Source organism: Anopheles arabiensis, chromosome 3 (genome assembly GCF_016920715.1).
Source record: "Anopheles arabiensis isolate DONGOLA chromosome 3, AaraD3, whole genome shotgun sequence".
In the NCBI taxonomy this organism is placed as follows: domain Eukaryota; kingdom Metazoa; phylum Arthropoda; class Insecta; order Diptera; family Culicidae; genus Anopheles; species Anopheles arabiensis.
In genome coordinates, this window is record NC_053518.1 from 75442168 (window position 1) to 75467201 (window position 25034).

Consider the following 25034-nt stretch of genomic DNA (forward strand, 5'->3'; position numbering starts at 1 on the left):
GAGAGTAATTTGTTTATTTTTTTACATTTTCCCATCTATGTACACATTTGCAGCAATGTGTAATTATTCCAATCATCGCTTTGTGTTGAGATCATTAAAGCATGCATAGCATTTTCTTAAATAAAAAAATCAATGAAAATATTTGAAAGTTTAAAGTGAATTCAAACAACATACTCTAAATGGTTATTTGAATCTAATTATAGCCTTAACATTGCTGTAAAATAAACAGTAACAACAGTAACATATTTATATTGAAATTGTGTTTGATTGTTGTTTAATGATTAAAATATTGATTTTAATGGAATATATAAAAAAACTTAGTGAATAATTGTTGATTCAATTAAGCACAAAATGAAAGAAAAATCAATAAAATGATAAAATTGGTTAGATTTCTGAAAGCAAATTCAAACCCACTCCCACAGGACGCCATGCCACCATACCATGCCACCGCATCACAACTAGCAAGTGTACCGAAACATTTGTGCAGCATTGTATCGACGTAAATCTTCCCGCCGTAAATTTGCACGATATATCTCTGCCCTTTTCCCTCCCTATTCGGACCCTCCTTTCCCCACCAATATTTAGCCGCACCGACCAACACACACACATTCAAATTCAAACACACCGGAAAACCAGCAATTGCTAGCCATACTACTCTCTCATTGTCACCACAGATATCGTTCCCCTTGGCTCAAAATCTCAATCTCTCCACCCTTCCGCCCTTCCACTCCTGCGTTCCTACCAGCCCAGCGTCATCACCGCACCTCCCCTCTGCCATCGCAAAAAAAAACCCCACCAGAGGTTACTTTGACCAGACTTCGAAAAAGGTGAAATGATTGATGTTTGGAATGTCGCCGCACCCGTCCCCGCTGTGCCCCGCGCCATCATCCCCCATGCCTTTTCACCCCCCCCTCCCCCCTTCCCCCTCTCTTCCCATCCCCTCTCAACCCCGATTGAACCCATTCCCTTTTGTTCGCGCGGACTGCTCTCTTCGGCTGTTTTCTCTCACGCCCCGAAGAGTGTGTGATGCTCTCGCAATTTATAGTAAGATGCGCTCCAACCCGACCAGCGGGACGGGATGAAGGGGATGAATATCCGGGGGTGGCTATCGTGTTTTGGAGTACGAGTGTGTGTGTGTGTGTACGAGTTTAAATTATATCCACGTTTTCGATGACGAGCTGCTGCTGCTGGTGTGCTTCCGATGTGCGCCTTGTATTTTCACCGCGCTCTCGCGCTCAATTTTTTTGAAATGTTGGTTGGGGAGGGGTGCGTTGAAGGGAGGGACTGCCGCCGTGTGTTTTCTTTCTTTTCTATTCTGCATTTGTTTAGCCACAACGGAGGCTTCTTCGATTCTTGTTTTGTTTTTCGTTCTGTTGGCTGCGATACGCTTCCGTTTGCGTACTCTCTGCCCTTGCGTGCATGTATTTGTATTGCGATGAGTTTCGATTTTTCATGCGCCCTTGCGCCACCACCCTTCCGATTTCATGCCACACTCACGACCTTGCCTACGAGTCCCTGCTCACGATACCGATCTCTGGCAGGCGGCTGCAGCTGTGATTTGAGGGCGCAATCGATGGTTCGGTTCTGTTCGTTTTTTCAAGACTTGAAGGAAATCTTAACTGCACCGTCCAGCGGTCGTCGGATGCCACTGTCGAGGGTTGATGATGTCCGCCGCCCCGTCAAACAGGTTATATTGGGTGGGTGTGTGTGCGTGTGTTGTATTTCAAGATTTGTAGAGTAGGAATTAACTCACCCTTCAAAGTGCCTCCGGATCGTGATCAGATGTGGATAAAACGGTTGATTTCTGTTGTCTTCGGTTCCTTTAGGCACCCTTCGGTGGCAACTAGCATATTTAGAAGAACAGAAAAGTACCCATACGATACGAGACTACTCACCGGGATCTCCAACGATTTGTTTTTGAAATACGTCAAATAAACCCACCACAAACAATGCGGCAAAACTGCTTTCTTCTTCCTTGTTGAAACTGATCGGTTGCTAAGGTGATGATGTCTCACGCGTTCGCTATGCTTATGTCACCTGCCAGCCTGTCTGTCTGTGTATGTGTTTGTGTCAGACTATCAGCGAAAGAGCATACCCGGAGCCACATTGCGATGCAGTGACTCAAAACTTTGGGGTGAAGGCGCATATTGCTTTGTGTTTAAAATTATTCATAATTTATGCTCCACGAAACGAAAGTCGACCCGATGTCGTGTGTTGATGAGTAAGGGGCATGCCGATGAGGAAAGAATTGAAATGGAAGGAAAACTGTGATTCATACCACCACCCAAAACCCAATACCTTGCCCCAAAACCTTCGTCCGGTATGGATTGGCACACAAATCACGCACCACAAATGCTGGAAAGGTTGCGGTACGGCATCAGCATCTTATCTTATTCTAGGTTGGTGTTTCTTTGGTTTGTGCCCTTTTTTCTCAGAACCTCGCCGCACTGACACCAACAAAAAAAGGGGGAAGAATAAGAAGGATCGCGGCTTGCTCTGTGTGCGCACGATAATCGTATTCGCTGTACGCGGGTGCGTGTTGCCGTTGCTAAGGGGCCGATGAATCGAGGGCATATTATTAAGCTACATAGTTTGAGTCGGACCCGGGGGAGGGAAAAAACAAGATAAACTCTTACGCACACACACACACACACACAAGCACAGACAACCACAGCGCTGTATTAGGCTGTAAATGAGCAATATCATTTCACACACAGCGCGGCGTGTGCGGCGGTGGTGACGGCTTGCGCGATGGTCTACGCGTCGCTGCGGTGAGAGTGGAATTTTACCATGCGGTTAACTGACGATAGTGTGACAAAATGGACGCGCGTGAGCGAATGGTAGGTGATTAATGATTACGCCGTGGCGAATGGGTTTTTTTTTTGTTGGAAATTTGCATCCTACAACCAGATATGGAGAACATGTGTTGTCTTGTTTGTTTATAGCTCAACCTTTCGATTGGTTATTTGTTCGTCATTATTTAATTTTGAAATGTATGCCTTTTATGTTATACACTGCATTAAAAAAGAAACTGAAACTATTTGACTCCCGTTTTTCCGAATTTTAATCAATCCGAACCCGGACTGAATCGGAGTTGGAATCAGGGTCCGGCGTATCCGGAAGGAAGCAATGGGGAGCTGGATACAGCCAATCTATCCAACAAGCATTCAATAGGACTCGTCCCTTATGAGGGAGTCAAATCCGATTTTAATCCGCAATCGGATTAATTTTACCCATGCTGTAGTAGGACGACTCCATTCCGGATTATCCATCACTTCTGTGTGAAACTACACGGAAATTGATCATCGAAATTGAAATAAACGAAGAATCGCTTAGTTACAACTACTTGGTACATTTATGTTACATTGACTTGACGCTAGGCTTCAATGTATGTTAAAATTTTGTGAATTCTGAAGTATTGATGGGAAAAATTAAGTTTTCCTCGGTTAAATCGATTCCGGCCAGTGGCGGATTAAGGGTATCGGGGGCCCTAGGCGGTAAGACAAGCCTCGGGGCCCCAACGTCCATCCTTCCAGGGGCCCTTGTCGCTACTACTCTGTCCATACGCCATACTGTAGAATAGCGATCTACGGGGATCGGCGGGGAATCAGATCAGCTCTGGAATCAGAATTGGTTCTGGAGTCAGCATGGGGTCCGGAGTCGAAATTGGCTCCGAAATCAGAACCGGCTTCGGAATTGGAGTCGGTGTCGGCATCTCCGCAAGAATAGGTATTTGGGTCCGATGATCTTCTATTTGACATAAACGTCTTTCGGGGATATGCCGACTTGGTACAGGCTTTCGAGACTTTAATATGTACCACGCAACCGAATAGCTTGCAACGCGGAGACGGTCCATACGAGGGTTGAACCCATGACGGGCATTTTGTTAGGTCGTACGAGTTGACGACTGTACAATGGGATCGCTCCTGTACAATGGGTCCAAAGATATTAGGCATTGAAAGACCGCAAAGACTCTCAACCGACTCTGGGGTCGACTCCGGAACCGGTTCCAACATCGGAAACGTTTCGGTAATTTATTCCGAACACAGAATCGGAATCGGGTAGGTCTGATTGTGAGCTCCCACCACTATTCTGAAGCTTACAATCAATCTGAAATATATGCTTACTGTACGCTGATGTCACCATTGTTTGGCAATTAATCGTGTCTAGAGGATTGGTAATGCCACCTGTTTTTATTGATTTTGAAGTTAAAATTTCGCACGGACGTGTTTCTGCTTCCCTGGGTCCTAGTCAAGTTCTCTTTGTTTCTGAGCATATAAACGATATCTTATAGTTGGATGGAGTTGGAATAGTCCAGTAACTTCAGTCAAGCTGGGCCGAATGATAGTGTAGCATATCTGCTATACAGAACTTATTATAAACCACACTGTCAGCTATTAACACATTATAACACACTTTGGAAAGCCAAACCACACCACAACCAAAACAGGAACTTAGTGACAAGAACCATCGTTCTTGTCAACAAAAGACAAACGTAATTAGCTGTGTGAAAACAATAATTTTCCAAACATACAACCCAGAACCAAATGTGCGAAACCCCTAACTTCATTTGAGTATAATTAAAACCAACTCCGATCATGGCATGTCAGATTCGTTCGGACTGTCATGATAGGACAATGCCCATCCAACATTTATCGACTTCCCATTTAAAGAGTTTAGTTATGTCCCCCTACCCAAGGTAAGGCCTCTAAGCTCCAACGTTTCCAGTAAGGGAAATCTCCTAAAGGTTTCTATGATAGCCTGAACGATCAAGTGTTGAAAAGTCCGCTCGAACAAAGTTTTATTCCACCTCGGCTGATGTCAGTAAAAACTGACCCACCGCGACGGTACTCGAGGTACAGTTGTACGATCATCACATTACATGGCCACCGTATTCAAAATCGAACTCATTACATGGCGACCGTAACTATCTTCCGGGAACTCATTTCAATAGTTATAAACCCGATGATTTGTGACATTCTATGTGCTCTTGTGTTAATCCGTTCGATTTATTGTATTTATTAGAACACAGTTCACTCTAATGTGAAGACTGTCGTAGCTTGTATAAGCTTCTGACGTTGTCTGGAAGGAATGTTGCATTGTTAAAATTAAGACTTTATCAGATAAATTTCATTATATTGAAGTTTTAAAAAATCCGTCCCATAATTCAAAGATTCGAATACAAATGCAATTTTAATTTAATCTAAAGAATTCTGATCTTAGTATAACATCTTGATAAAAAACGCTTCCTTGCCAGTCATATTAAAATCATTGCAGAATTGATGCAATAAAAGGATCGGTTTAAGTATAGAAATCCAATTATTGCTCATAGCCGGATGTACAGTTGATAAAACATAATTTATGAGCACTTAAATAGAATCCTGGAAACGACTGTATTGCCTCTTGCCGAAGTAGATGACTTACTGTATGATTTATACACTTTTTCTGCTTTTGTTCCCTTTTTCAATGATACATTGGCCATTAAAAAACCCTTGAATTGATTCCGGCGACGTTTTGTCGATTGATTTGCGCATCAACGCTAATGCCAATAAATGGTAAAATCCTATCGCGTAAAGCGTTTTGTTCAACACCCCTTCTCTCGCCAAACCGTTTTTCAGGACAGGACCGAAACGATACAAGCGAAACAAAACCACAAAAAAACAAAAATACAAAAATCGACCATCTGCCGAATAAAGTTGCGCAAAATGGATTAGCGTCGCGAACCAGGCGAACGATATGCAATAAAAAATACAACCCTCTACCCTCCTCCTCCTGCTCCTCATCCACCTCCATTCCCCTTTCTCTTTCTTTCATGCCTCATTCTTTTAAACATGATCGAGGTTACCGTTCCCCCGCAACCAGTTCAGCAGTCCGCTGGCATGCCCGCTGGCAGTAGAACGGCCAACGGGTGGTGGTGGTGGTGGTTAAAAAAATTAGCATAAACACACACTCACACACACATACACGCTTGTATGTACGCTGCCGCACACCGTTCTGTACACCGCTCTGCCCACAAGCCGTTTGCCCTTGTAAGCGATACACATTGCGTGCGTGCGCTTCGAGTCAGTTTTACGTGGAAGTGGAGAAAGGGGAGGGGGTGGGCGGGTTTGCTGCTTTCGGGTCTGTACAAACACAGCTCCCCAAACACAGCACGCGGTGTCAGACACCAGTATTTAACAGTTTTAATGGCGGAACAGCCACCATCACCTGATAAATCCAATGTTGCGCAAAAAATTACCTCTTTTTAGCCATTTACAATAAGCAGGAAGGTGGGACGGAGTGAAAGAAGAAGCTAAATAAACACGCCTCACAGCATGACGAATAGTTGCGTCTCTTATCAATTGGCACGGTTTTTAGAAGGGGGAAGGAAAAATAAAACAGCAAAAACACCTGCGGATCATCCCTTCCCTTCCAAACCCACCCAAACCCCTGTTTGCCAGCGAAGAAGCCAGCTAAGGTGGCTTACCATTTCTTCTTATTTTTCTTCCCCCCACACACACACTCTCTCTCTCTCTCTCTAATTCGTTTTGTTTCGCTCGCCAACTGTGAATGTACTCCAACTCCGTCAAGCGCTCTAACGCCTCTCTAACAACCGGAAGGAACACACGTACGCAAAAAACTGTACGATTTGTTGGCGCAATGTAGTGCTGCGTAGGGGTGTATGTGTGTGTGTGTGTTCTGTGTTAGCGATGATATGGCGGAGTTCGGTCGGCCATTAAAACAGACTACTACTAACGGGGTTTTATCTATTCTTTATTGATCTTCTTCAGCCTATTGGGTGGCGAAACAAGGTGAGCGCTTAAGCCGCGCCTGCGGAAGAGAAAATGGTGGCGTGTACTTAGTGATGTGCTGTATGGAGCGCACCCACGACTCCGATCCGACTCCGACTATTGTTAGTCCGATTCCGGCAAAATGGATCCACTAGATCTACCCGGAATCGGAGTCGTCCGGAGTCGGAGTCAGAGTTGTCCGGAGTCGTCTGGAGTCGCCCGGAGTCGGAGTCGTCCGAAGTCGTTTGGAGTCGCCCAGAGTTGGAGTCGTCCAGAGTTGGAGTCGTCCGGAGTTGGAGTCGTCCGGAGTCGGAGTCGTCCGGAGTCATCTGGAGGTGCCCGGAGTCGTTTGAATTCGGAGTCGTCCGGAGTCGTTCGGAGTCGCCCGGAGTCGCCCGGAGTCGGAGTCGTCCGGAGTCGTCATGAGTTGTTTGGGTTCGTCTGGAGTCGTTCGCCCGGAGTCGGAGTCGTCCGGAGTCGAAGTCGTCCGGAGTCGGAGTCGTCCGGAGTCGAAGTCGTCCGAAGTCGTCTGGAGTCGCCCGTAGTTGTTCGGAGTCGTCCGGAGTTGGAGTCGTCCAGAGTTGGAGTCGTCCGGAGTTGGAGTCGTCCGGAGTCGGAGTCGTCCGGAGTTATCTGGAGGTGTCCGGAGTCGTTTGAATTCGGAGTCGTCCGAAGTCGTTCGGAGTCGCCCGGAGTCGCCCGGAGTCGCTCAGAGTTGTCCGGATTCGTCTGGAGTCGTTCGCCTGGAGTCGGAGTCGTCCAAAGTCGTTCGGAGTCGTCCGGAGTCGTTCGGAATCGGAGTTGGTCGGAGTCAACAGGCGCTGTGTGGTTTAATGTGCTTGTGATTCCAAAAGATTACGGATATTGCAGCGCGGGCCTACCTTCCGGAGCCGATTCCGAATTTATCGGATTCGGATCGGTGTCGACTCCGAATTTTTGCCAACTTCATACGTACGTCACACGAAGCGTAAACTTTTGCGTAAACAGGAATTCAGCCATACAACCCTATAATCTTTTGACAGGAAGTTCTCTCCCATACAAATTAAGCGTAAACTTTTTGAGTGACGTGTGACGTCCGTATTATCCATCACTAGTGTGAACCTAGAACGCGGCGTGGAGTGGGCAGGCGCTGCGCGTATGCAAAACCGATATGGCGCTACACGACGCTATGGGCGAGCAGGGAAATCATTAAGATAGCGCTCCGCGCACAACATCCTCTCCACTGGTTGCTGCGTTCTTTGCTTTTCGTTTGCTCTCTTTTTTTGCCTGTAGTACTGCGATGTCTCTGTCTCTCTCGTGCTCTATTTACACAAAAGGCGCTTCAGCGTCCTTCAGCGTCGTCGCGTACGTAGTAATTGTTGATAAACCAGCTCGTCTCGTGTTTTTGTTATTTTTATTTTATTTTTCCCTGTATCTCACCTTGCGCACCCGGTCTCGTTATTGCGGAATTTCACCGACTTCACCCCTTTCGGCCCCACTTTCTCCCCTACCCACAGGTGTGTTGGTTTGGAAAGTTTGTTTGTCGCGCTTGTTTGTCCAAATGCGCAAAGAATGTGTAAATGATGGGGCCCGAAAGAAAACCCCTAACCCCTCCGCAAGCGTCTGAAATGGCGGCACAGGCACCCACCGGTCACGCACCCAATCGGAAGGAAAACCCCCCAAACGGGATGGAATAACCCGGTGGTCAGAGGGACCGTGTGGACTGGAGTGGCGCCGTGTAAACGGAGATGACGATGAAGACGAATTCCCCGTCGCAACACACCACCCCCGGCGGTTGGGAAGGCACGCGGAGGAAGGCAAAAGGGAAAACAATATAATCGCCTGGGTTGGGTTTTTGTCTGCCTTCTTCCCTTTTCCGCTGATGCTCGGACCGATAGCTAAACGAGAAACACAAATCAAAGTAAACGCGCGTTGAGGCATAAACATAACAGAGCGAATTGGATGCACACGCACACACATGCATACACTCATACAGCAACAGTATTGAGTGAGTGAATAAACTAAGGGAAACTGATGATGATGATCGATCTGGCTGCTTGAACGACACTAATCGAATTTGGCAAAACCGCTGCTTCTTAACACTGCTGCTGCTGTGTGTGTTGGTGTTGAATTTCCAATTCTCCTCCTCCTCCCCTCACCCCCATGTCCAATAGGATGTGTATTTAATTTACTGCTAACCGATTTGATACGTCGGTTAGCACTCGCAAGTGGCCCAAAATGGCGGTCAGGGCGGCGATTGCCTCATCATGGTTGACGCGCGCGTTGTATATTCCACCGACATCACAATTAGCTCGAGCATATAATGCAAACGGAACGTTTACATCGCGCGCGCACGCGAGAGAGAGAGCGAGAGCGAACGAGATGGCGAGTGAGAGAGTGCGAGCACTAGAGAGGGTCATTACAATGCTGCACGCCTGTGTATGGATGTCGTTGTAATAGCGACGGCGATTGTCTTCTTGCCGCTGATATGCATGTTGAATGCGCGTTCTCTCGCGTGCTCCGGGGCACGAAAGGAAGTAGCGGGGCACGGAATGTGTCTTACCCTCCCTCCCTTACCTCTTCTTCCTTCTACCTCACTGCACACACAAGGTTGGCCTTTTGAACTGCTGCAGTGTGCACACACTCACACACACAAACACCCCAGTGTCTTTGTTGCGTTTTAGTTGCGTTTGGTTCGATTTGCTTGTTTTCGACACAAGGGTGGAATAGATTTTAATGCGCGCCTTAAGTTCGTTTGCGCTGTTTATGGCGTACACTCTCACAGCACATTGGCCCATTGGGTGAGTTGAAGGACATATCGTTGTGCATGAGATGATGCATCACGCAGAGGGTGGGAAACACTGTCCTCCAATTTGCCGTGAGCGGGATCGATGGCAGTGGTGATTTGTACTCTGGTTTTCTTGGCAATCTGTGGTGTTCTTGTTTTTTTGTAGCGCCAGAAAAGATTTGAGGGAGTTTGAAAGAGAATCTTCAGTCTTGTCCAGAGCCCTTTTATGTAGTCTGGGGGTTTTCCCGTAAATGAAGCTGTATGACCTGTTGTGGTGAAACGTCTAGACAGGGACATTACGGCAGTGATGTGTCATAGGGATTTTGGCTTTTTCTATTAGGGATTAGGAAAAGAGTACTCATTTCGCAACAGGTACATCGAATAAAGATATTGAACACGTACAGAATTTGATCAGTTGTGCTAAACAATGGTACAAAAGTGTTATATTCCTAATCAGTTCACAAATTCCTATACTTTCATAGCAGATGGTACTGAAAAACGAAGATAACTGCCATTAATTTCCTACTCTCTTGATGTACATCAGAGGATGATCAGGACAGGCATAAGTCCGGTAACAGGGAGTTTTTTGGTGCAAAGTCCAAGATGAGAATCGATAGGAAAAGGATCAGAACAACGATTATGACCATGCCCTGGAGCAGAACCAAAAGTTGAGGTTTGATCTGATTCTGGTTCTGCAGCAAGATACATATTGGAACCAACTAAGATAATTGGGCCTCTTGACATACGATCATTGGAAGATCTTGTCATGTTAGAAAGATATCTCATTCCTGAAAAAAGATAGTTAATATTGGAATCAGAAACCTTTTGGAACCGTTGCCAGAGAAGGTACAGGGGTTTTGATTTTGAGGAATGTAAGATAGCAGTTCCAGCTCCAGAGAGTTCCTGAGACTACATAATAAAGAGTGAGATCATCCAGTCCATTACAAGGAACACGTACACGTTTAAATATTTCATTGTGGTCCTTTAATCGTGCCAAAATAATTACCATTTTATGACATTCTAAAGCTGATGGACATAGGATAGAGTACCAACAAACAGCTGCCAGGATGTTGAAAAGGCCAGATTTTATAGCGTCATTAAAATTAAACTAAAACTGTACGTGAACGTGATTCGATGACTGGTTGGCGTTTAGAAGGAACACATGGAATTTTGAAAACTACATCCGTCTCTCGACTGTACGAGCAGTAATTGGATGAGTCCTCCGATCGCTCATCAATATAAATGGGGGAGAAAAAAAACCTTCACCTTATGTGATGAAGTTCCTTGAATCTCCCTTTTATGGGTTTTACGGGTTCGAATGATTCATTCGTTTATTGTTGTCGATGAGTTGAAATGCAAAGTCAGATGTTGATTTGACCATATGTGACCATATGTTTGGGCCGAATTTTGTGACTCATCCTTCAGAGTCTCAATTTCTTACCCGGTTTTTTCGGTGCTACTGTTATCAAATTGTGACCACGTTACAGTGTTGAGAATGGAAAAACCTTATCGCACATAATTAATGAGCTAGAAACTTGATGATTTCAACACTTGAAAACAAAATCAATTGAAGAATAACAAACAACAATTAATGCTTAATGTAAACAAAACAATAAAATCATTTAAAAATCGTCTCGCATCAACAAAACGCTTCCGAAACCGAGCATGCACTCCAACTGTCCCAAAATGCTTTGTTCACCGTTGTTGCTGCTGCTGTTAGCAAAATTAGCTTAAAAATCGATCAACCGTAATGTTACCTCCAAAGCTGGCGGCGCTCGTCACCGTTCCCTTTCCCAAGCTTACCCCACCCCGACTTACGCGCCCCCTAACACCACTATCTTGAAATTGCATTCCACAACCCTACGACCTACGCCCGTGCGCTCGCCAATCGCCAAACAAGGCGTACGGCGGGCACTCTGCGGTATCCTCTATCGGTAAAGTAGTTTCGGTTTGTTTCAGTGCTCACGTATGTGTGGTAGTGTTTGTCGAACGACAGCAACAGCAGCAACTACACCCCGTCCCCCGTCCTCCGTCTGGTGTGTGTGTGTCTGTGTGCACGCGCCTAAGAAGCATCCGAAGAAGCCATTCATTTCGCCCGTTTTACCATGCCCATCAAGATGCATCAAGTTGAGACACGGTTTGAGAGCGAGAGAGCAAATGACAACGACTGAGAGAGGGAGAGAGAGAGCGCGCGAAACGTAAAAATCAGTCAAAGAAGAAGGAGAAGAAGCCGAAACAAACGAACTTAAAAATTGCGACTTCGAATGGTCGCCGTCGCGGTGCAACGGTGCAATCAAACCAACGGGGCTGGAAACGGGCGGGGAGAGAAAGGAAGGGCAAACATCGTTCATCGCACCGTTTCACCCCGAAAGTGCGAAGGCAAGATTTTACACTTCTTTTTTTTACATAAAATCAAAACACCACACCAAGAAAACGGCGTGGTTTTTCTTAGCGTGGTGGCGGTGGCCGAAGTAGGCCGATGACGTCAGGCTCGTTACTATGTACAGTTTAAAAATATGTAATGCAATAAGCCCGCCGCTGGGCAAATACACTTTCAAATCGGATCGGAATAAAAAGGCACAAATGTGCTTGACGGTGTACGTGTGTGTGTGTGTGTGTGTCTTTGAAATAGAAGGGTACATGGAATGGAAAGCAACAAAGATGACCAACACATCTAATACAGCCGACCGCATCGCAGCCATAAAGCATCGCATCAAACCCCGCTGTAATCAGTGCAGCTTCTTCCCGTTTTTGAACCCTTCACCCATTACGCCTCTTACGAATAGAGCGAATAGTGAGGAAAAGCGGTTGCGCCGCATCCCGTGACTATATTGCTTTGAATTGCGTTTGAAAAACAAGGAACAAAACAACAGAGAAAAAAAGGTAAGCAAAAGAGACAAAACAAGACACCACAAAAAGGGCACAAATTTCTCGAACAAACGGTATTGGAAGTCACGGAAAGTTTCGTTGCGTTCCCCGTGGGGGGAGAGGGAGCGGGAGGGAGGGAAAATTATATGCAGCCAGAGTGAGAGCGATTAAAATAAAATCGACAAGATAAAAACAACTGCACGTGTTGCGGGCGAAGAAGCGAGAGCGCACGTGCTGTGGGAAGGAAAGAGCAACGACAAGAGTGAGTAAAGTATGACACCAAACAATACAGCAGGAAGAGAAAGAAAAGAAAAAAAAAACAACACAACCCAAGCGGCACAACAGAGAGGCGCGAACATTGCTCGCGATCTTCGCTAATCTCTGGCTTTTAGGGCTGTGGGTTTCGTACGCGCGCGCGAGAGAGAGAGAGCAAGCGTCGTTGTGGGCGCAGTGAACACGTGCGCGCGAGAGAGAGCGAATTTACGCTCGTGAGTTATTGTTGTGGATGAGGTAACGGGGAAAGAGAGAGGGAGGGAAACAAACCCCGGAGAGTAAACAAACAACCTTGCCCTGCGTTGCAACCACCCTAACCTTCGTCCGATGGCAATGTGCAACCCTGTTTATGTGTGCCTCTCTCTCTCTCTGTCTGTCTCTCACAATCGTCTGCCACTCCGCCGGTTGCTCACCTTGCCGATATAGGGGGTGAAGAAAACGGAGTACACCGGAGTGGGAAGAAAAGAGAGCGAAAAAGCATCTGTAGTAGGCACCGCCGCCGCCGCCGTCGTCATCATTGACGACGTATCGGTAGCGCTAGAGGAGTGTTGGAGGAAGAAGGGAAAAGGGTGAAGCGTCATCGCAAACGTCATGTGTGGCGGTGACGGCGGCTGTGTTTGTTTGGCTATCGTGTGCGTGTGTTTTTGCTGCTGGTGGCACACATAAAACGAGAGCCAAATCCAATGAGCGGAAGAAGAGAGAAGGAAGAGTAAGGGTGTGAAAGAGATAGCGAGAGACGGTGGGCGCGCGTCGCGTGAGTGCATATAATCTATCAACAAAATAATAGAGTGTAGAGCAAGAAGAGCAAGAAGAAACAATCAACACAGCGTAGCAAGAAAGCGCGCGCGGTGTGGTTTACAATAATCTGGGTGTAAGTGTGTTGGTGTTTGTGCACCATGTATGCTCATTTGGGAAAGGTTAGTCAAGTGAGTGCGCCGTCCATCGCGGTGCGAGAGACAGAGAGAGAGAGAGAGTGCGATATCGGCCCAAAACGGCAACAAAACAAAACGTGTGCGGTTATGCGTTTTTTTACGGCGGTGCGTCCGATCGGAAGAGAGTGATATTTCCCCTTCATCGCCCTCTCTCGCTCTCTCTCTCTCTCTCTCTTTGCGCTCTCTATCGCACTCTTCGCCACACACAAACACTCAGTGGCACTCACACCCAGCCTCCCGGTCAGCACGTGAGGAGCAGTGTGCATGGTGCAAAAAGCAGAGCGCCAGCCAAAGACAGCGTGCGAAGTGCGAGAACGGGCGCACTCTCTCGCGGAGACAAACAACATACAACAACAACAAAAAAACACACACTCATCAAAGCTCATCGTCGTTGTCGGCGGCGGCCGTGTTATTGTTGCTCTTGCTGCTGTTGTTGTTTTGTAGCGGCGTGTTAAACGGAAGTGTGCGTGCAAGGGTGTAAGAAGGGTGCCCGCAAGAGAGTGAGCACGCGACTTTTATGTGTAAGAGAAAGAGAGAGCGCGTACGAGGGTAGTAAGGGTACAACGGGAGGGAACGCGGTGGAGCGGTTACGATGATGTGTTGGCTCCTTCTTCTTTCGAACGGCGTCCTCGCCGTCACCGTCGTCGTCGGCGATTGTGTGTGGCATCATGCACCGAATCGCGCGCGCCCAGGGGGTATTCCGCGTGATAAACGGATCAAAGTCTCGCAGTCTTGCAACAGAAACCGAACCGTTCGAACCACGTGCAGACGGTGCTCCGCGTTGTTGCTGTTCGCACCAGTCAGAGCAAACGCGCCAGAACGTGTGTGTGTGTGTGGAGAGTGACCAACCCCCCTCCGAGAAACAACCAGACCGCAGTCATTCATCGTCGTCGTCGTCGTCGTGTGTGTGTGTAGGTGAAAGGCCTGTCAGTGGGATTGTGCGGTGTGGTGGGGGAAGGCATAAAGGAAGCAGTAGTAAAATATACAAAACGAAACCGTTTGTCGTGCCGTGTAGCGGCAAAGGGTGGTGTGTCGGTGCTGACGGTGGTTGCAATTTTTCGAGCAAAGGTTGCTTCTCCGCTACGTGACGTGTCTTCGCGACCGTAACACCACACCATTCCGGTGGGGGTTTTTTTGGTGTGATTTATTTGTGGAGCATTTAATTTCGCTTTGCGTTTTGCGTCGGCGGGTCGTCGTCGTGCTGTTCTGTGCAAGCAGCGCTCTTGGCGATTGAGTGCGCGCTCGGTGCAGTTAAAGAAAGTGGATGCATCATTTGCTTCTGGATGGGATTTAATTTCGCAAAAACGCATCGAAAAGTGAAATTTAAAAATCAGTTTCCATAAAAAACGGATAAACGGTGTAAAGGTGTGCACATAAATACGTTCTAAAAAAGTGTAACGAATTATTGCTGTTGACAGAAACGTTCATTTATCAACGATTTGTTTTTATATCAAGTGATTGAAATTGCAAACGCAACTAAATTGTACGCCCCGAATCACATTGCCTGCTCTCGGTCGGTAATTGATTAGCTCAACACACACGACGGTTGGTGAATAAATTACCGCGAGAGCGAGATAGCGCACGACCCACAATCAATAAAGACGGTCGCCCCAAAGATCATCCCATCCGTGACGGTGTAAATGTGTGCGACTGTGTGTGTGTTTGACGGGCAATTCGACAGCACCCCATCATCATCATCATCATCGGCGTCGTCGTCATCATCATCATCCTCATCCGTCGCGCTGCTGTTCGATTGGTGGTAATTCGTCGTCGTCGCCCTCTTGATCTGCGTTGATGAATGTGACCGATGACTTGTTGCGAGAGTGCGAGAGTGAGCGAGCGCGCACGCGATCAGCTACGGTACAAGTGTGTTGTGTGTGAGCAGGAGCGAGCCCGTGAGCGGTCCGGGAAAGGAGATTACGAATGAATGAGAGTGCCGCGCAGGCCGTACACAGGAGATAATAAGGGGTGAATAATAATTACGCGCTTCTTGGGCCCCGTGCAACGTACGTGCAACGTACGCACTGCGAAGAGTGCGAGAGAGCGCCGTGAGTGTGTGTGGAAGTGTGGTAGCGGTTCCGATTTTGTGGATTTTTGTCCAGTTGTGTGACGGTGTGTGTTGGTGTGAGGAGCAGCGCTGCACGACACTATCAAAGCACACCGCAGCATCGCTTGGCGTGCGGCAGAGAAAGAGAGAGCGCGTGTGTGAGCAAGAGAAGCAGAAGGAATGTGTTTGTGATCGACAGATCGCAAATGTCATCTGTTGTGTGCGTCCGCCAGTAGATTGTGTGTGCGTCATCGGGGCAGATCGGATTATATATCAAGAGCGGCCATTAATTGGTTGTGAGTGCGGGCCGCTAATGAACGTGTCCGAGCGTGTTTGCTTCCTTCTCGAGCGTGTGTGGCTTGGCAAAACGGCGGGCAATACCCCTGCTGAGTGGAAATGTTCATCTAATTAAGCGACAGCCATCGTAGCAGTGCATGTTTGTGTTTGTGTGATGATTAAGCATTAAGCATAACGCAATCTAACAAAAGGCAGAAGGAATTGATCTGTTAAGTGCAACCGTTTAACACGAATCGTGTGCTAGTGCGTGTGTGTGCGCGGCCTTGAATTAATACCAGTTTTTGCTGGCTGTGTCTGTGTATGTGTTAAATGATCGACAGTGGCAGTTAGGCGCGTTTACTGCGTCCTTGGCAAACGGCAATTTCGGTGCGATACACAACGATAAAAGAAGGTTAAAGCTCGTATCGTATAAAGCAGTGCGTGTGTTGGTGCGTGTGTGCATGTGTGCGCCCGCTGACAGTGCGGCGATCAATCGAAGCAGTCGGGCGCGTGCCGCCAGCGCCATCTTTACCCCCGTTGTGACGTGCGGTTGCCCCAAGCGGTCAAAATACGTACCAAGCAAGCACCGGTGTCGATTGTGTCTCGGACGGCGAGACACAGCGAGCGGCAGCAGCAGCAGCATCCGGACCGGCCGCCGCCACCGTCGCCTGTCGTGCTGTGCGGTGCGACGGGCCCGTACACTGACCCCACCGCGAACGGCTGCAGCAGTGGCCGCCCGATAGCAGCGGCACCGAAAACGGCGTCCAAAATCGAAACGATGGCGGAAGCCCAGCGGCTGATCGGCATCTCGCTGGCGAAGATCGCCCAATCGCGGGTGTGCCGCGGGGGCGTCTCGCTCCACAAGAACCTGCTGGTCGCGACCGTGCTGCAGAAGGCACGGTACATCTTCATGGAGGAAGCGTACCACATCGTGCACGGGCACTATCTGCAGCAGCAGCAGCAGCAGCAACACCATCATCAACAGCTGATGCAGGAGCAGCAGAATGCGGCCTACCTGCTGGCGGGGCACTGCGACGGTTCCCCGGCTGAGGACGGCGGCTGTGATGATGACTGTAGCAATAACAACAACAACAACAACAACAACAGCAAGTGCAGTAGTGGGCTGGAAGAGGAGGAGGAGAAGCAGCAGCAACTGCTCGCAGCGCGATGCAGCCCCGTGGAGGAGCTAGTGGACCCGGTGGAGGAGGAGGAGGACGGGGCCACGACGACCCTTTCGTACGATTGTGACACCACCAACACCACCACCACCATTCTGCCTACGACGATCGGGAGCCTGGGACCGCTGGAACCGCTCAACATGTGCCGCAACAATGGTTCCCCCTCTGCAGCAGCTCCCGCCGGAGACACGCACGAGCAGCCGGACGAGGAGGAGGAAGAGGAGGAGAAGCAAACATCAACGTGCCAGGATGTGGCCGCCCATCTGTTCCTGCTGCCCGCGCTGGCGCCCTGGATCGGTGCGCCCGAGGATAACAAGGAGAACATTGGCAGTTCCTTTTCGTTCCTGCCAGCGGCAGCGTCCCCGTTCCACTACCATCACGATGAGGAAGAAGAAGAGCAGGAGGAGGACGACGAAGAAGAGGAGGAGGAGGAAAACACTTGCCAGGATCTGTCCTGCCACCGGCGGAAGCAGGAAGCGGCCGACCACCAGCCGGAACTGGCCAGAAAGCAGCTCGAGTCGGCCGTCCGGTCGAAGGGTGCGCTGCGCTACTTCGATCTGGACGATCGGCGCACGGCCCGGCACGAGCGACGGCGCCGAAGACACCGGACGGAAGGGGACGACGAGCAGCAAGCGTTCCCGTCAGTACCCGTAAAGCGGCGCCGCTCGTCCGACTGGGACCGTACAACGGTGGAGCTGCCCGACCAGCAGTCCACGAACGATGACCGCATCCACCCGATACCGCTCCTGTCCGCCAAGCGGCTCAAAACGATCGACAACCAGCAGCAGCAGCAGCAACCGCGTCCCCTAACGCCGGCCCTCTGCCCCCAGCCACAGTTCTACTCGTCCCCGCACGAAACCATCTGCCCGGGCGATGCGGAAACCCTGTCCGCGTGCGTTAACCAGCAGCTGGAGGCGGAAAATTTGAGCACAAGCGGCGGCGGCAGCAGCAACACTTCACCACCACTGGCACTGGAAGAGCCGGAAGTAGAGCAGCACCCGGAGGAAACGGACGCGGCCGCCCCAGCTCCAGCCCCGTCGGTCGAGAGCATCGACCGGATAACGTCTTTGGTTTCGATTTTTAGCTTCGGCAACCTGTCCCGCTCCGTCTCGACGCCGGACGTGTTCTGTGCGGCCCAGGCGCAGAAGGACGCCCGGCCGGATGCGGGCGGCTCCCTGCTGACCAGCCAGCTGCAGCATCACGGCCAGCGCGGCTACCTGACGATGACGGTGTAACTAATGCTGGTGGGGGCGTGCGTGCGTGGACAGGGAGAGAGGGAGGTTTGTTTGCAGACAGATAGAGCAAAAGTAAAAAAAAAAACGGACGTGATAGTAGAATATCTAACCTAAGTCGCTGGGGAGGGGAACAAAATAGGATGTCAGCGTAAAAATGTGAAAAAATCGAATGTTTTCTCCTTTTTTTTACAGCAGCGTGAGGGGCAGTAAACGGGTAATGGTAGGGTTGAATGAGTGTTTGTGCGCGCGGGTAGTGCCTCTTACATAGAAGTAGTCTTTTAGAAGTAACGGAAGCAGCAGCAGCAGCAGCTCCCATTTTCCATTTCCACATTCACAAATCAAACTATTTATCGGTTAGGTTAGGCTCTCGAATTTCGAATTTCAAAACCCACCATCCCTCTTCTGTGCTCGTGAGGTGTGGGAAAAGCCACTGACCGTTGCGGAGAAAGAGCAGCAGCAGCAGCAGCAGTTAGTTTAGCTTCCAATCGCCTTATCCGCGGTTTCCTCTTTTGACCCTTTTTAATACCTTCACACACAGACACACACACATACACACGTAAAAATGATGGCTAACAGGAGTAGAGTGGGGCGGGGGGTTAGAGTTGATCGGTTCGTACCACCTCCCCACCCGGGTGGTAAAACGGTACTTTGCATCGAACATCACGATCATTAGCGAATTGAGCTTAGAAGAAGAAAGGAAGAGAAGAGAACCATAAAACATACCCCTTCACTATCCCCTCCCGGTCAGTGTGAGAAGCTTTAGAAGAGCAGGAAGAAGAAGGGCCTGTTAGCAGTCCCCTCCCCCTCTTGGTTCGATTCGCGTGACGCGCGTATCATCTTTACATCTCTCCCCAGAAAGATGGGGCAGAGCAGGGGGAAGAAGAAGGGTATCGGATAGAAGAGAAAGGATGAAAAAGCAGCGCTAAGAGTAAGTGGACACACTGTGGTGTGGTTCGCGATCGTGTCTAGGTTGAAGATCGCGCAAGAGAAATACGCGCAAGCAACAGCCGGGCGTGTGTGTAGCCCGGGCGATCGGTAGTAAAGGGGCGCGCGCGCTTAAAGCATAAGTAGCTCCGCTCTCTTCCTGCTCCCGTATTAAAGGGGGGGGGGGGGGGAGAGGAAAGGAGGCTGAATTGGTTTAGCGGCTGCTGCCACCGCCGCCTCTGTCTGTGTTTGTGCCCATTACCCCATCAATCGGAGGCACTGCTTTTCACGTTCCTTGCTTCGTTTACGGCATTCCCACCCAGCATAATGATGCGTCCAACGGAACGAAAGGAAAGACAGAGAAAGAGAGAGCGATTGAGAAGCGCCACACGCAAAGTAGGCCTTGCACCACCACCACCTCCCCTTCCGCGGGCGGGAAAGACGCTGTTGCGTTAAAGCGTTGCGCTAAACCTGTGTTTGCACAAATACCAATAGGAAAAAAGGAGGTAGAAGGGGGGAAGGGAAGGGGGGGGGCGGGTACGTGCAAAAAGAGAAGGGCACCGAAAAATCCTAACACACACCACCTCCCCCCCACCCCGCAGTTGTTAGGTTGGGTGGTTTGCGCGCAGACACAAAAACACAACGTGTGAGGGTCGTCGATGCAATGATGCATTTTCTCTTTTTTTTGTGTGCACACAAACACACACACACAGAGCCGTCCTTCTCACGGTTTACGGTGATGCGATGCATTTTCTAATGTTTCATGGCGGGGTGGTAGTGGGTGGGAAACCAAGATGAAAATGCGATATATATTTGTGTACCGCACCGGTGTGGTGTGTCCACTGTGGTACCACGACGTGCATTTGTACGCCAAACCAGAGGTCACCCCGCCCGGTTGCCCAGGTGACGACGTGAAGAGATGAAAGTTCATTTGGCGCTTTGTTGCACCCTTCACCGAAAAACCAGCGGGCGCGCAGCAGTATACGTCAATCGTGTACGGCGCATAATATGCAGAAGAGATGCGATCCACTCCCCCCCCCCTCTTCTCCCCCATCCCTTTCTACGTTTGGCACGGTGTGAGATGATCGATTCGATATTTGCAACTGGCCCAATAGCTGGGGCGGATTGAAGAGGCGGCGGGAAACAGCGCAGGGGTGGGTTTTTGAAAGTTGTTTCCGTTTACGGGGTGAGCAAATTACATGCCATTTGGCAGCTGTAGTGAAGATGATAGGACGCAGAAAGAGAGTGATACAGAGAGAGAGAGATAGACAACAGTGGGATGTTATGTATGTGTGTGTGTGTTGGTGTGTTGGAGATTAGACTTTTTTTGTGTGTTATGTGTATGATGATGGTCACTTTCGCAAAGCAAATCATTCAAATGGAACTTGATTAGTATAGCAGTGTGTGATGGTTTCTTCTTTTTATTATTATTTTTGCAGCCGCTTTTTCTGCGCAAGGGAAAGAGGGACAGACACGAAAAGTGATTGTACCTTTTTATTATTGCGGGTTTTTTTTCTTTCGAAAGTACTATTGATAGTGCGCTGTAAATCGCATGAATTTGAATTTCCAATTGGATGTGGTTATGTGGTTGGTGCGATAGGAGATTTTCGTATTGTGTTGTTTTCTTTGCCAACAGGAATTACGTTGGAATTGTCAGTGATAGGAATTTGAATTGAATTCAATGCCGTAAACCTTTTCAATTTATTTTAATAATCGAACAATTATTCCTTTTTCTTTTATTTATAAAAATATAAAAAACCACTCCCTTGCGAAGGTTTACAATCGTTTAGCTGTTGGTTTTTAGATTTGCAGCACAAAACGACAAACAGATTGCTAACTTCATTTAACATCAATTCAAATTTCCGTACATTAAACGGCTTTTTTCTCTCCTTCTTTCTTCTCACACAAAAAGGGCAAAGAAGCTCTCCGCAAGCCACGCAAGAAGAAGGTCTGGTGGGAGGCCAATAATTTGCCGCAATCAGTGGCGAAGGTGGCGATCGTGTATAACCGACCCCCCCCCTCCCATCCCCCCATCCCGTCTGAATTCGAACCGATCGCACGGGAGTCAATGAACTCTCTGCTTGGGGCTGGCCTCGCTCAGTTTTTCTCAGCTGTGGCCTTACCTTACCAAACCTACCCCACCCATCATTGACGGAGATGGAGATGTGTGTGTGTGTTCGTGTACGTGTCATTTTGTCGAAATGGATTGTGATAGGAAATGTCGCACTTTTTTTTGGTTTCTCCCCCCCTGTTGGTGGGGGTGGTCGGGTTGCAGTGCTGCAAAAGTGAAAGTTTACATAAATGTGTGTGTGTGTGTGTGTGCACTTGTAAGTACACTCCAAAAACCCTTATAATTGCAGCACCACCAGCTGTAGCATAAGACACTTGTTCTTTTTTTGTGTGTTTTGTGTTTTTCGCACTTAAGTGGGGGGAGGTAATGGATTGTATTTACCCTCCACTTTCCACCCTTATCTCTCTCTCTCTCCCTCTCGATTATAAGCGAGGAATATGATTCCGTAACAGTGTTCGATTCGGTAAACTTTATTCAATCACAGGCGGCGCGCACGCGATCGATCGTGTTTTGCGCTGACAATCATAGCGAAAAGGGGGACTATTTTGCCCCGGTTTTGGACCGCATTTCCCTTCCCACCAAGCAAAGCTCACCACCACCACCACCACCACGAATGCCTTTCTATTGCGCAATATTGCTACGCGGTGGCGGTAACACCATTTCTCACCAACCGGGCCAAAGCGCCGAAGGATTTGAAAAAATGTGTTCCGCGTTTACGTTGTTGCTGCTGCTGCTGTGATAGAGGGCGCGAGTGAGCGCACATAGTGGCCCACCACCGGCCCAACATGCCACTTAACCTAACAAGCCTCCCCCCCCCCATGCTCCTCTGTGTGGGGTATGGGTTTTCCTGCTTATTTTTGGTTTATGCAACTCATCATAAAACCGACTCTACTTCGCCGTACCCCATGCCCCGCTCGGGCGGTGTGTTGTGGGCCTTCCCCTACTGCTGCTGCTTCTACCACTTCTCATAATTAAACGTGCAATCGTGTCTTGGCATTAGGGGAAAAAACAGGACAGTGTAACGGCGCAGTGAAAACAAACAGCGCGCACAAAAAAAAAAACAAGAAGCACAGCTATGACGTGAAGCTTCATAACCGTTTCGGCGGGGTTTGTCGTGCAGGTGTGCTTTGAAAGACAAGAAAGAGTAAAATAGATGCACACCACTACCACCCCCTTCCGTTTTTATCAGACAAAAAGCTTAACAACAACCCCCATTTTAAGTAGTAAGAGTTGTAGGTGCTTGTCTGTTTTTTTTGTGTGAATTATGAACTTACTATTATTTGGCGATCCTCGGGTGTTGCGTTGCGGCGTCCTCCTCCTGCTCAAAAAGAAAGCGAAAAATAGATTTCAACCGGATTTGATCTTTTGCCTGCATTACGAAGCACGGGGGGAAGATGTTTTGTTACAATCATATATTTAGTTTCTTTAAATGCGCATATTTACACTTATTACACATCCCCATCCCCTTTTTATTGCTTAGGTGTTGCGTGCGAGCTGACTCTGTTCTAGGAGTTGTATATTTATATTTATCTTCCGTGTTTTTTTTCTCTTTACTGTTACTAATTTTATTTTTTACGTAAGATTCTGATGGGAGAGGGAGCGATTACATACAGTGGGACATACAGGAAGCAGGTTGTAAAGTAATTGTGGATAAAATGAACTAAAAAGATAAAATAAAACAAAAATTAAACCATCATAAAAGGATTGATTATAGGAGGAAACACAGGAAGCAATTTAAAACTGATCCACTCGAGAGAAGTATTGAAGAAAGTTTGATTTGCTTTTGGAAAGAGATTGGTTTAGTAAGCGTTAAAGCGTTGCGCGTTTAGTTTTCCAAACATTAAAAGTAAAAAAAAAAACAACTAAAACATACATAAAGCGATACGAATAATATATTAAACCTAAATAATAATAACACACACACACACAATTCGTTGAAGGGCGAGCTAAGGAGAAGGAGTGCGAGGAGTAGGTTAAGCAATTATACATTCAAACATTTGCGTTAAATCGATAGCAAAAGTATGCGAAACATACATATGCACACGACGCAACATACATATTCTAGCCAGCTACTAGTGAGTTAAGTGAGAAGGGAAGAGAGAGAGAGGAAGAGAAGGAGCGAAAAAAAAAATGATAAAAAATGAGGACCCCGCGCGATATCAAAACCCGTTATTGTGGATGTGGCGAAAGAGAGAGATAAGAAGGTGCTAATAGTTTGTCGTGGGGTGGGAATGAAAATCAAGTTATTGCTATTTTTTAACACAACACAGAGAAAATAGAAAAAAAGAAAAAAAAAGAAGAAAAAAGTATATATCTATATTAGTGGTAATGTGCTAGTGAAGCCGCCCCATCCCCTTCCGATTGTTTGTTTTATGATTAGAGAGAGCGAGATACGGCCCGAGGACGATAAGAATGAGGATGATGATGAATATGAATTTACTTTGTGTACATATTAATGACGGGTGCGTTGCGTTACGACACAAGTGTGCCGATGAGGGTGCCGACCGAGGCACACGCACCCGCACACAGACAGATCAACTGCGACATTGAAATGATCACACTATTACTATTATTATAGCAGGTATTTGTACAACCAATGCCAATTATATATATAAAGAAAGTGGGAAAATCGGAGCGGGAAGGAAACCGTTTGAAAAGGAATGTTTTAATATATATTTGCAAACCGGGGGAAACCCGCAATTTGCTGCTAATCGAGAAAAAAATACGCTGTTTCTTCCTTTTTTGGCTTAAATTTTATCCCGACAAATATATCACATGTAATGCGAAGACGTGATGACGAGTGCTAGCAGGGGTAAGTATCGGAGAGAGTTTAAAAATGAATTTGGAGTGGGAAGGAAATTACTTGTTTCGTTACAAAACCCCCCCTTTGGACTGTGTTGTTCTCGGATGACTCATCTTGCCACCCGTTCGTGGGTTGGATTGTGGGAAATTAATTCGCTGTGGTTTTCTGTAAATAAATAAACAAATAAATCACGGATGATCATTTGCAACGCAAGAACTGTTTTTGCCTCGATATTGGGTAACGAGATTTTCGTGAAAAAAAAAAAACGATTTGAACTCAAAATTGATATCAACTTCAGGATAGAAAATTGATGCATAATTGGGTAAAGTTTTTTGTATAGTAATGTTTTGCTTGATTACACAATTATGAAAAAATATGTATAATATTTAATGTGGAACATCTGACATTGTGATTTCCTTCATTGCACGAATAATTACTATTTGTACAACCGAAAACAGCTATTTTTTTAATAGCCTAATTTTACACATCAATAACACACATGTTCATCATAAAATCATTACAATCGTTTAGCTTAAATAGATATTGCAATGAATGTTCGGTGCTTATCGTTAAAAAACTATCAAAATGTGTTTTAAAATTCTTCATTTTTAAGTAAAACCTACGCTAAAAACTCTCCTGTCGGTAATATGGTACATTGTAGTGTTGGGTTTCATGAATCTTTCGTTGAGATTCAATCATATCATGAATCTTCATGAATCTTCAGATGAGTGATTCGAATCTCGAGTCGAATCTTCAAAAAATTACAAATTTTCAAAGATTCATAAATCTTCCAAGATTCATGAAATATAATAAATCTATCATTATTCATGAATCTCCAAGGATTCATAAATATCTAAATATTCATGAATCTATAAGATTCATAAATCCAT

The 25034-nt window shown here is 47.3% G+C and overlaps 1 protein-coding gene across 1 annotated transcript; it reads left to right on the plus strand.

The window, feature by feature from the left end:
* Window positions 1–16416: 16416 nt before the first annotated feature.
* Window positions 16417–23637, plus strand: LOC120900320 (histone-lysine N-methyltransferase SETD1B-like). Its single transcript, XM_040307148.1, has one exon. It carries the CDS (start codon window positions 16712–16714, stop codon window positions 18344–18346), a length of 1635 nt encoding a protein of 544 aa, XP_040163082.1. The 5' UTR covers window positions 16417–16711; the 3' UTR covers window positions 18347–23637.
* Window positions 23638–25034: the final 1397 nt, after the last annotated feature.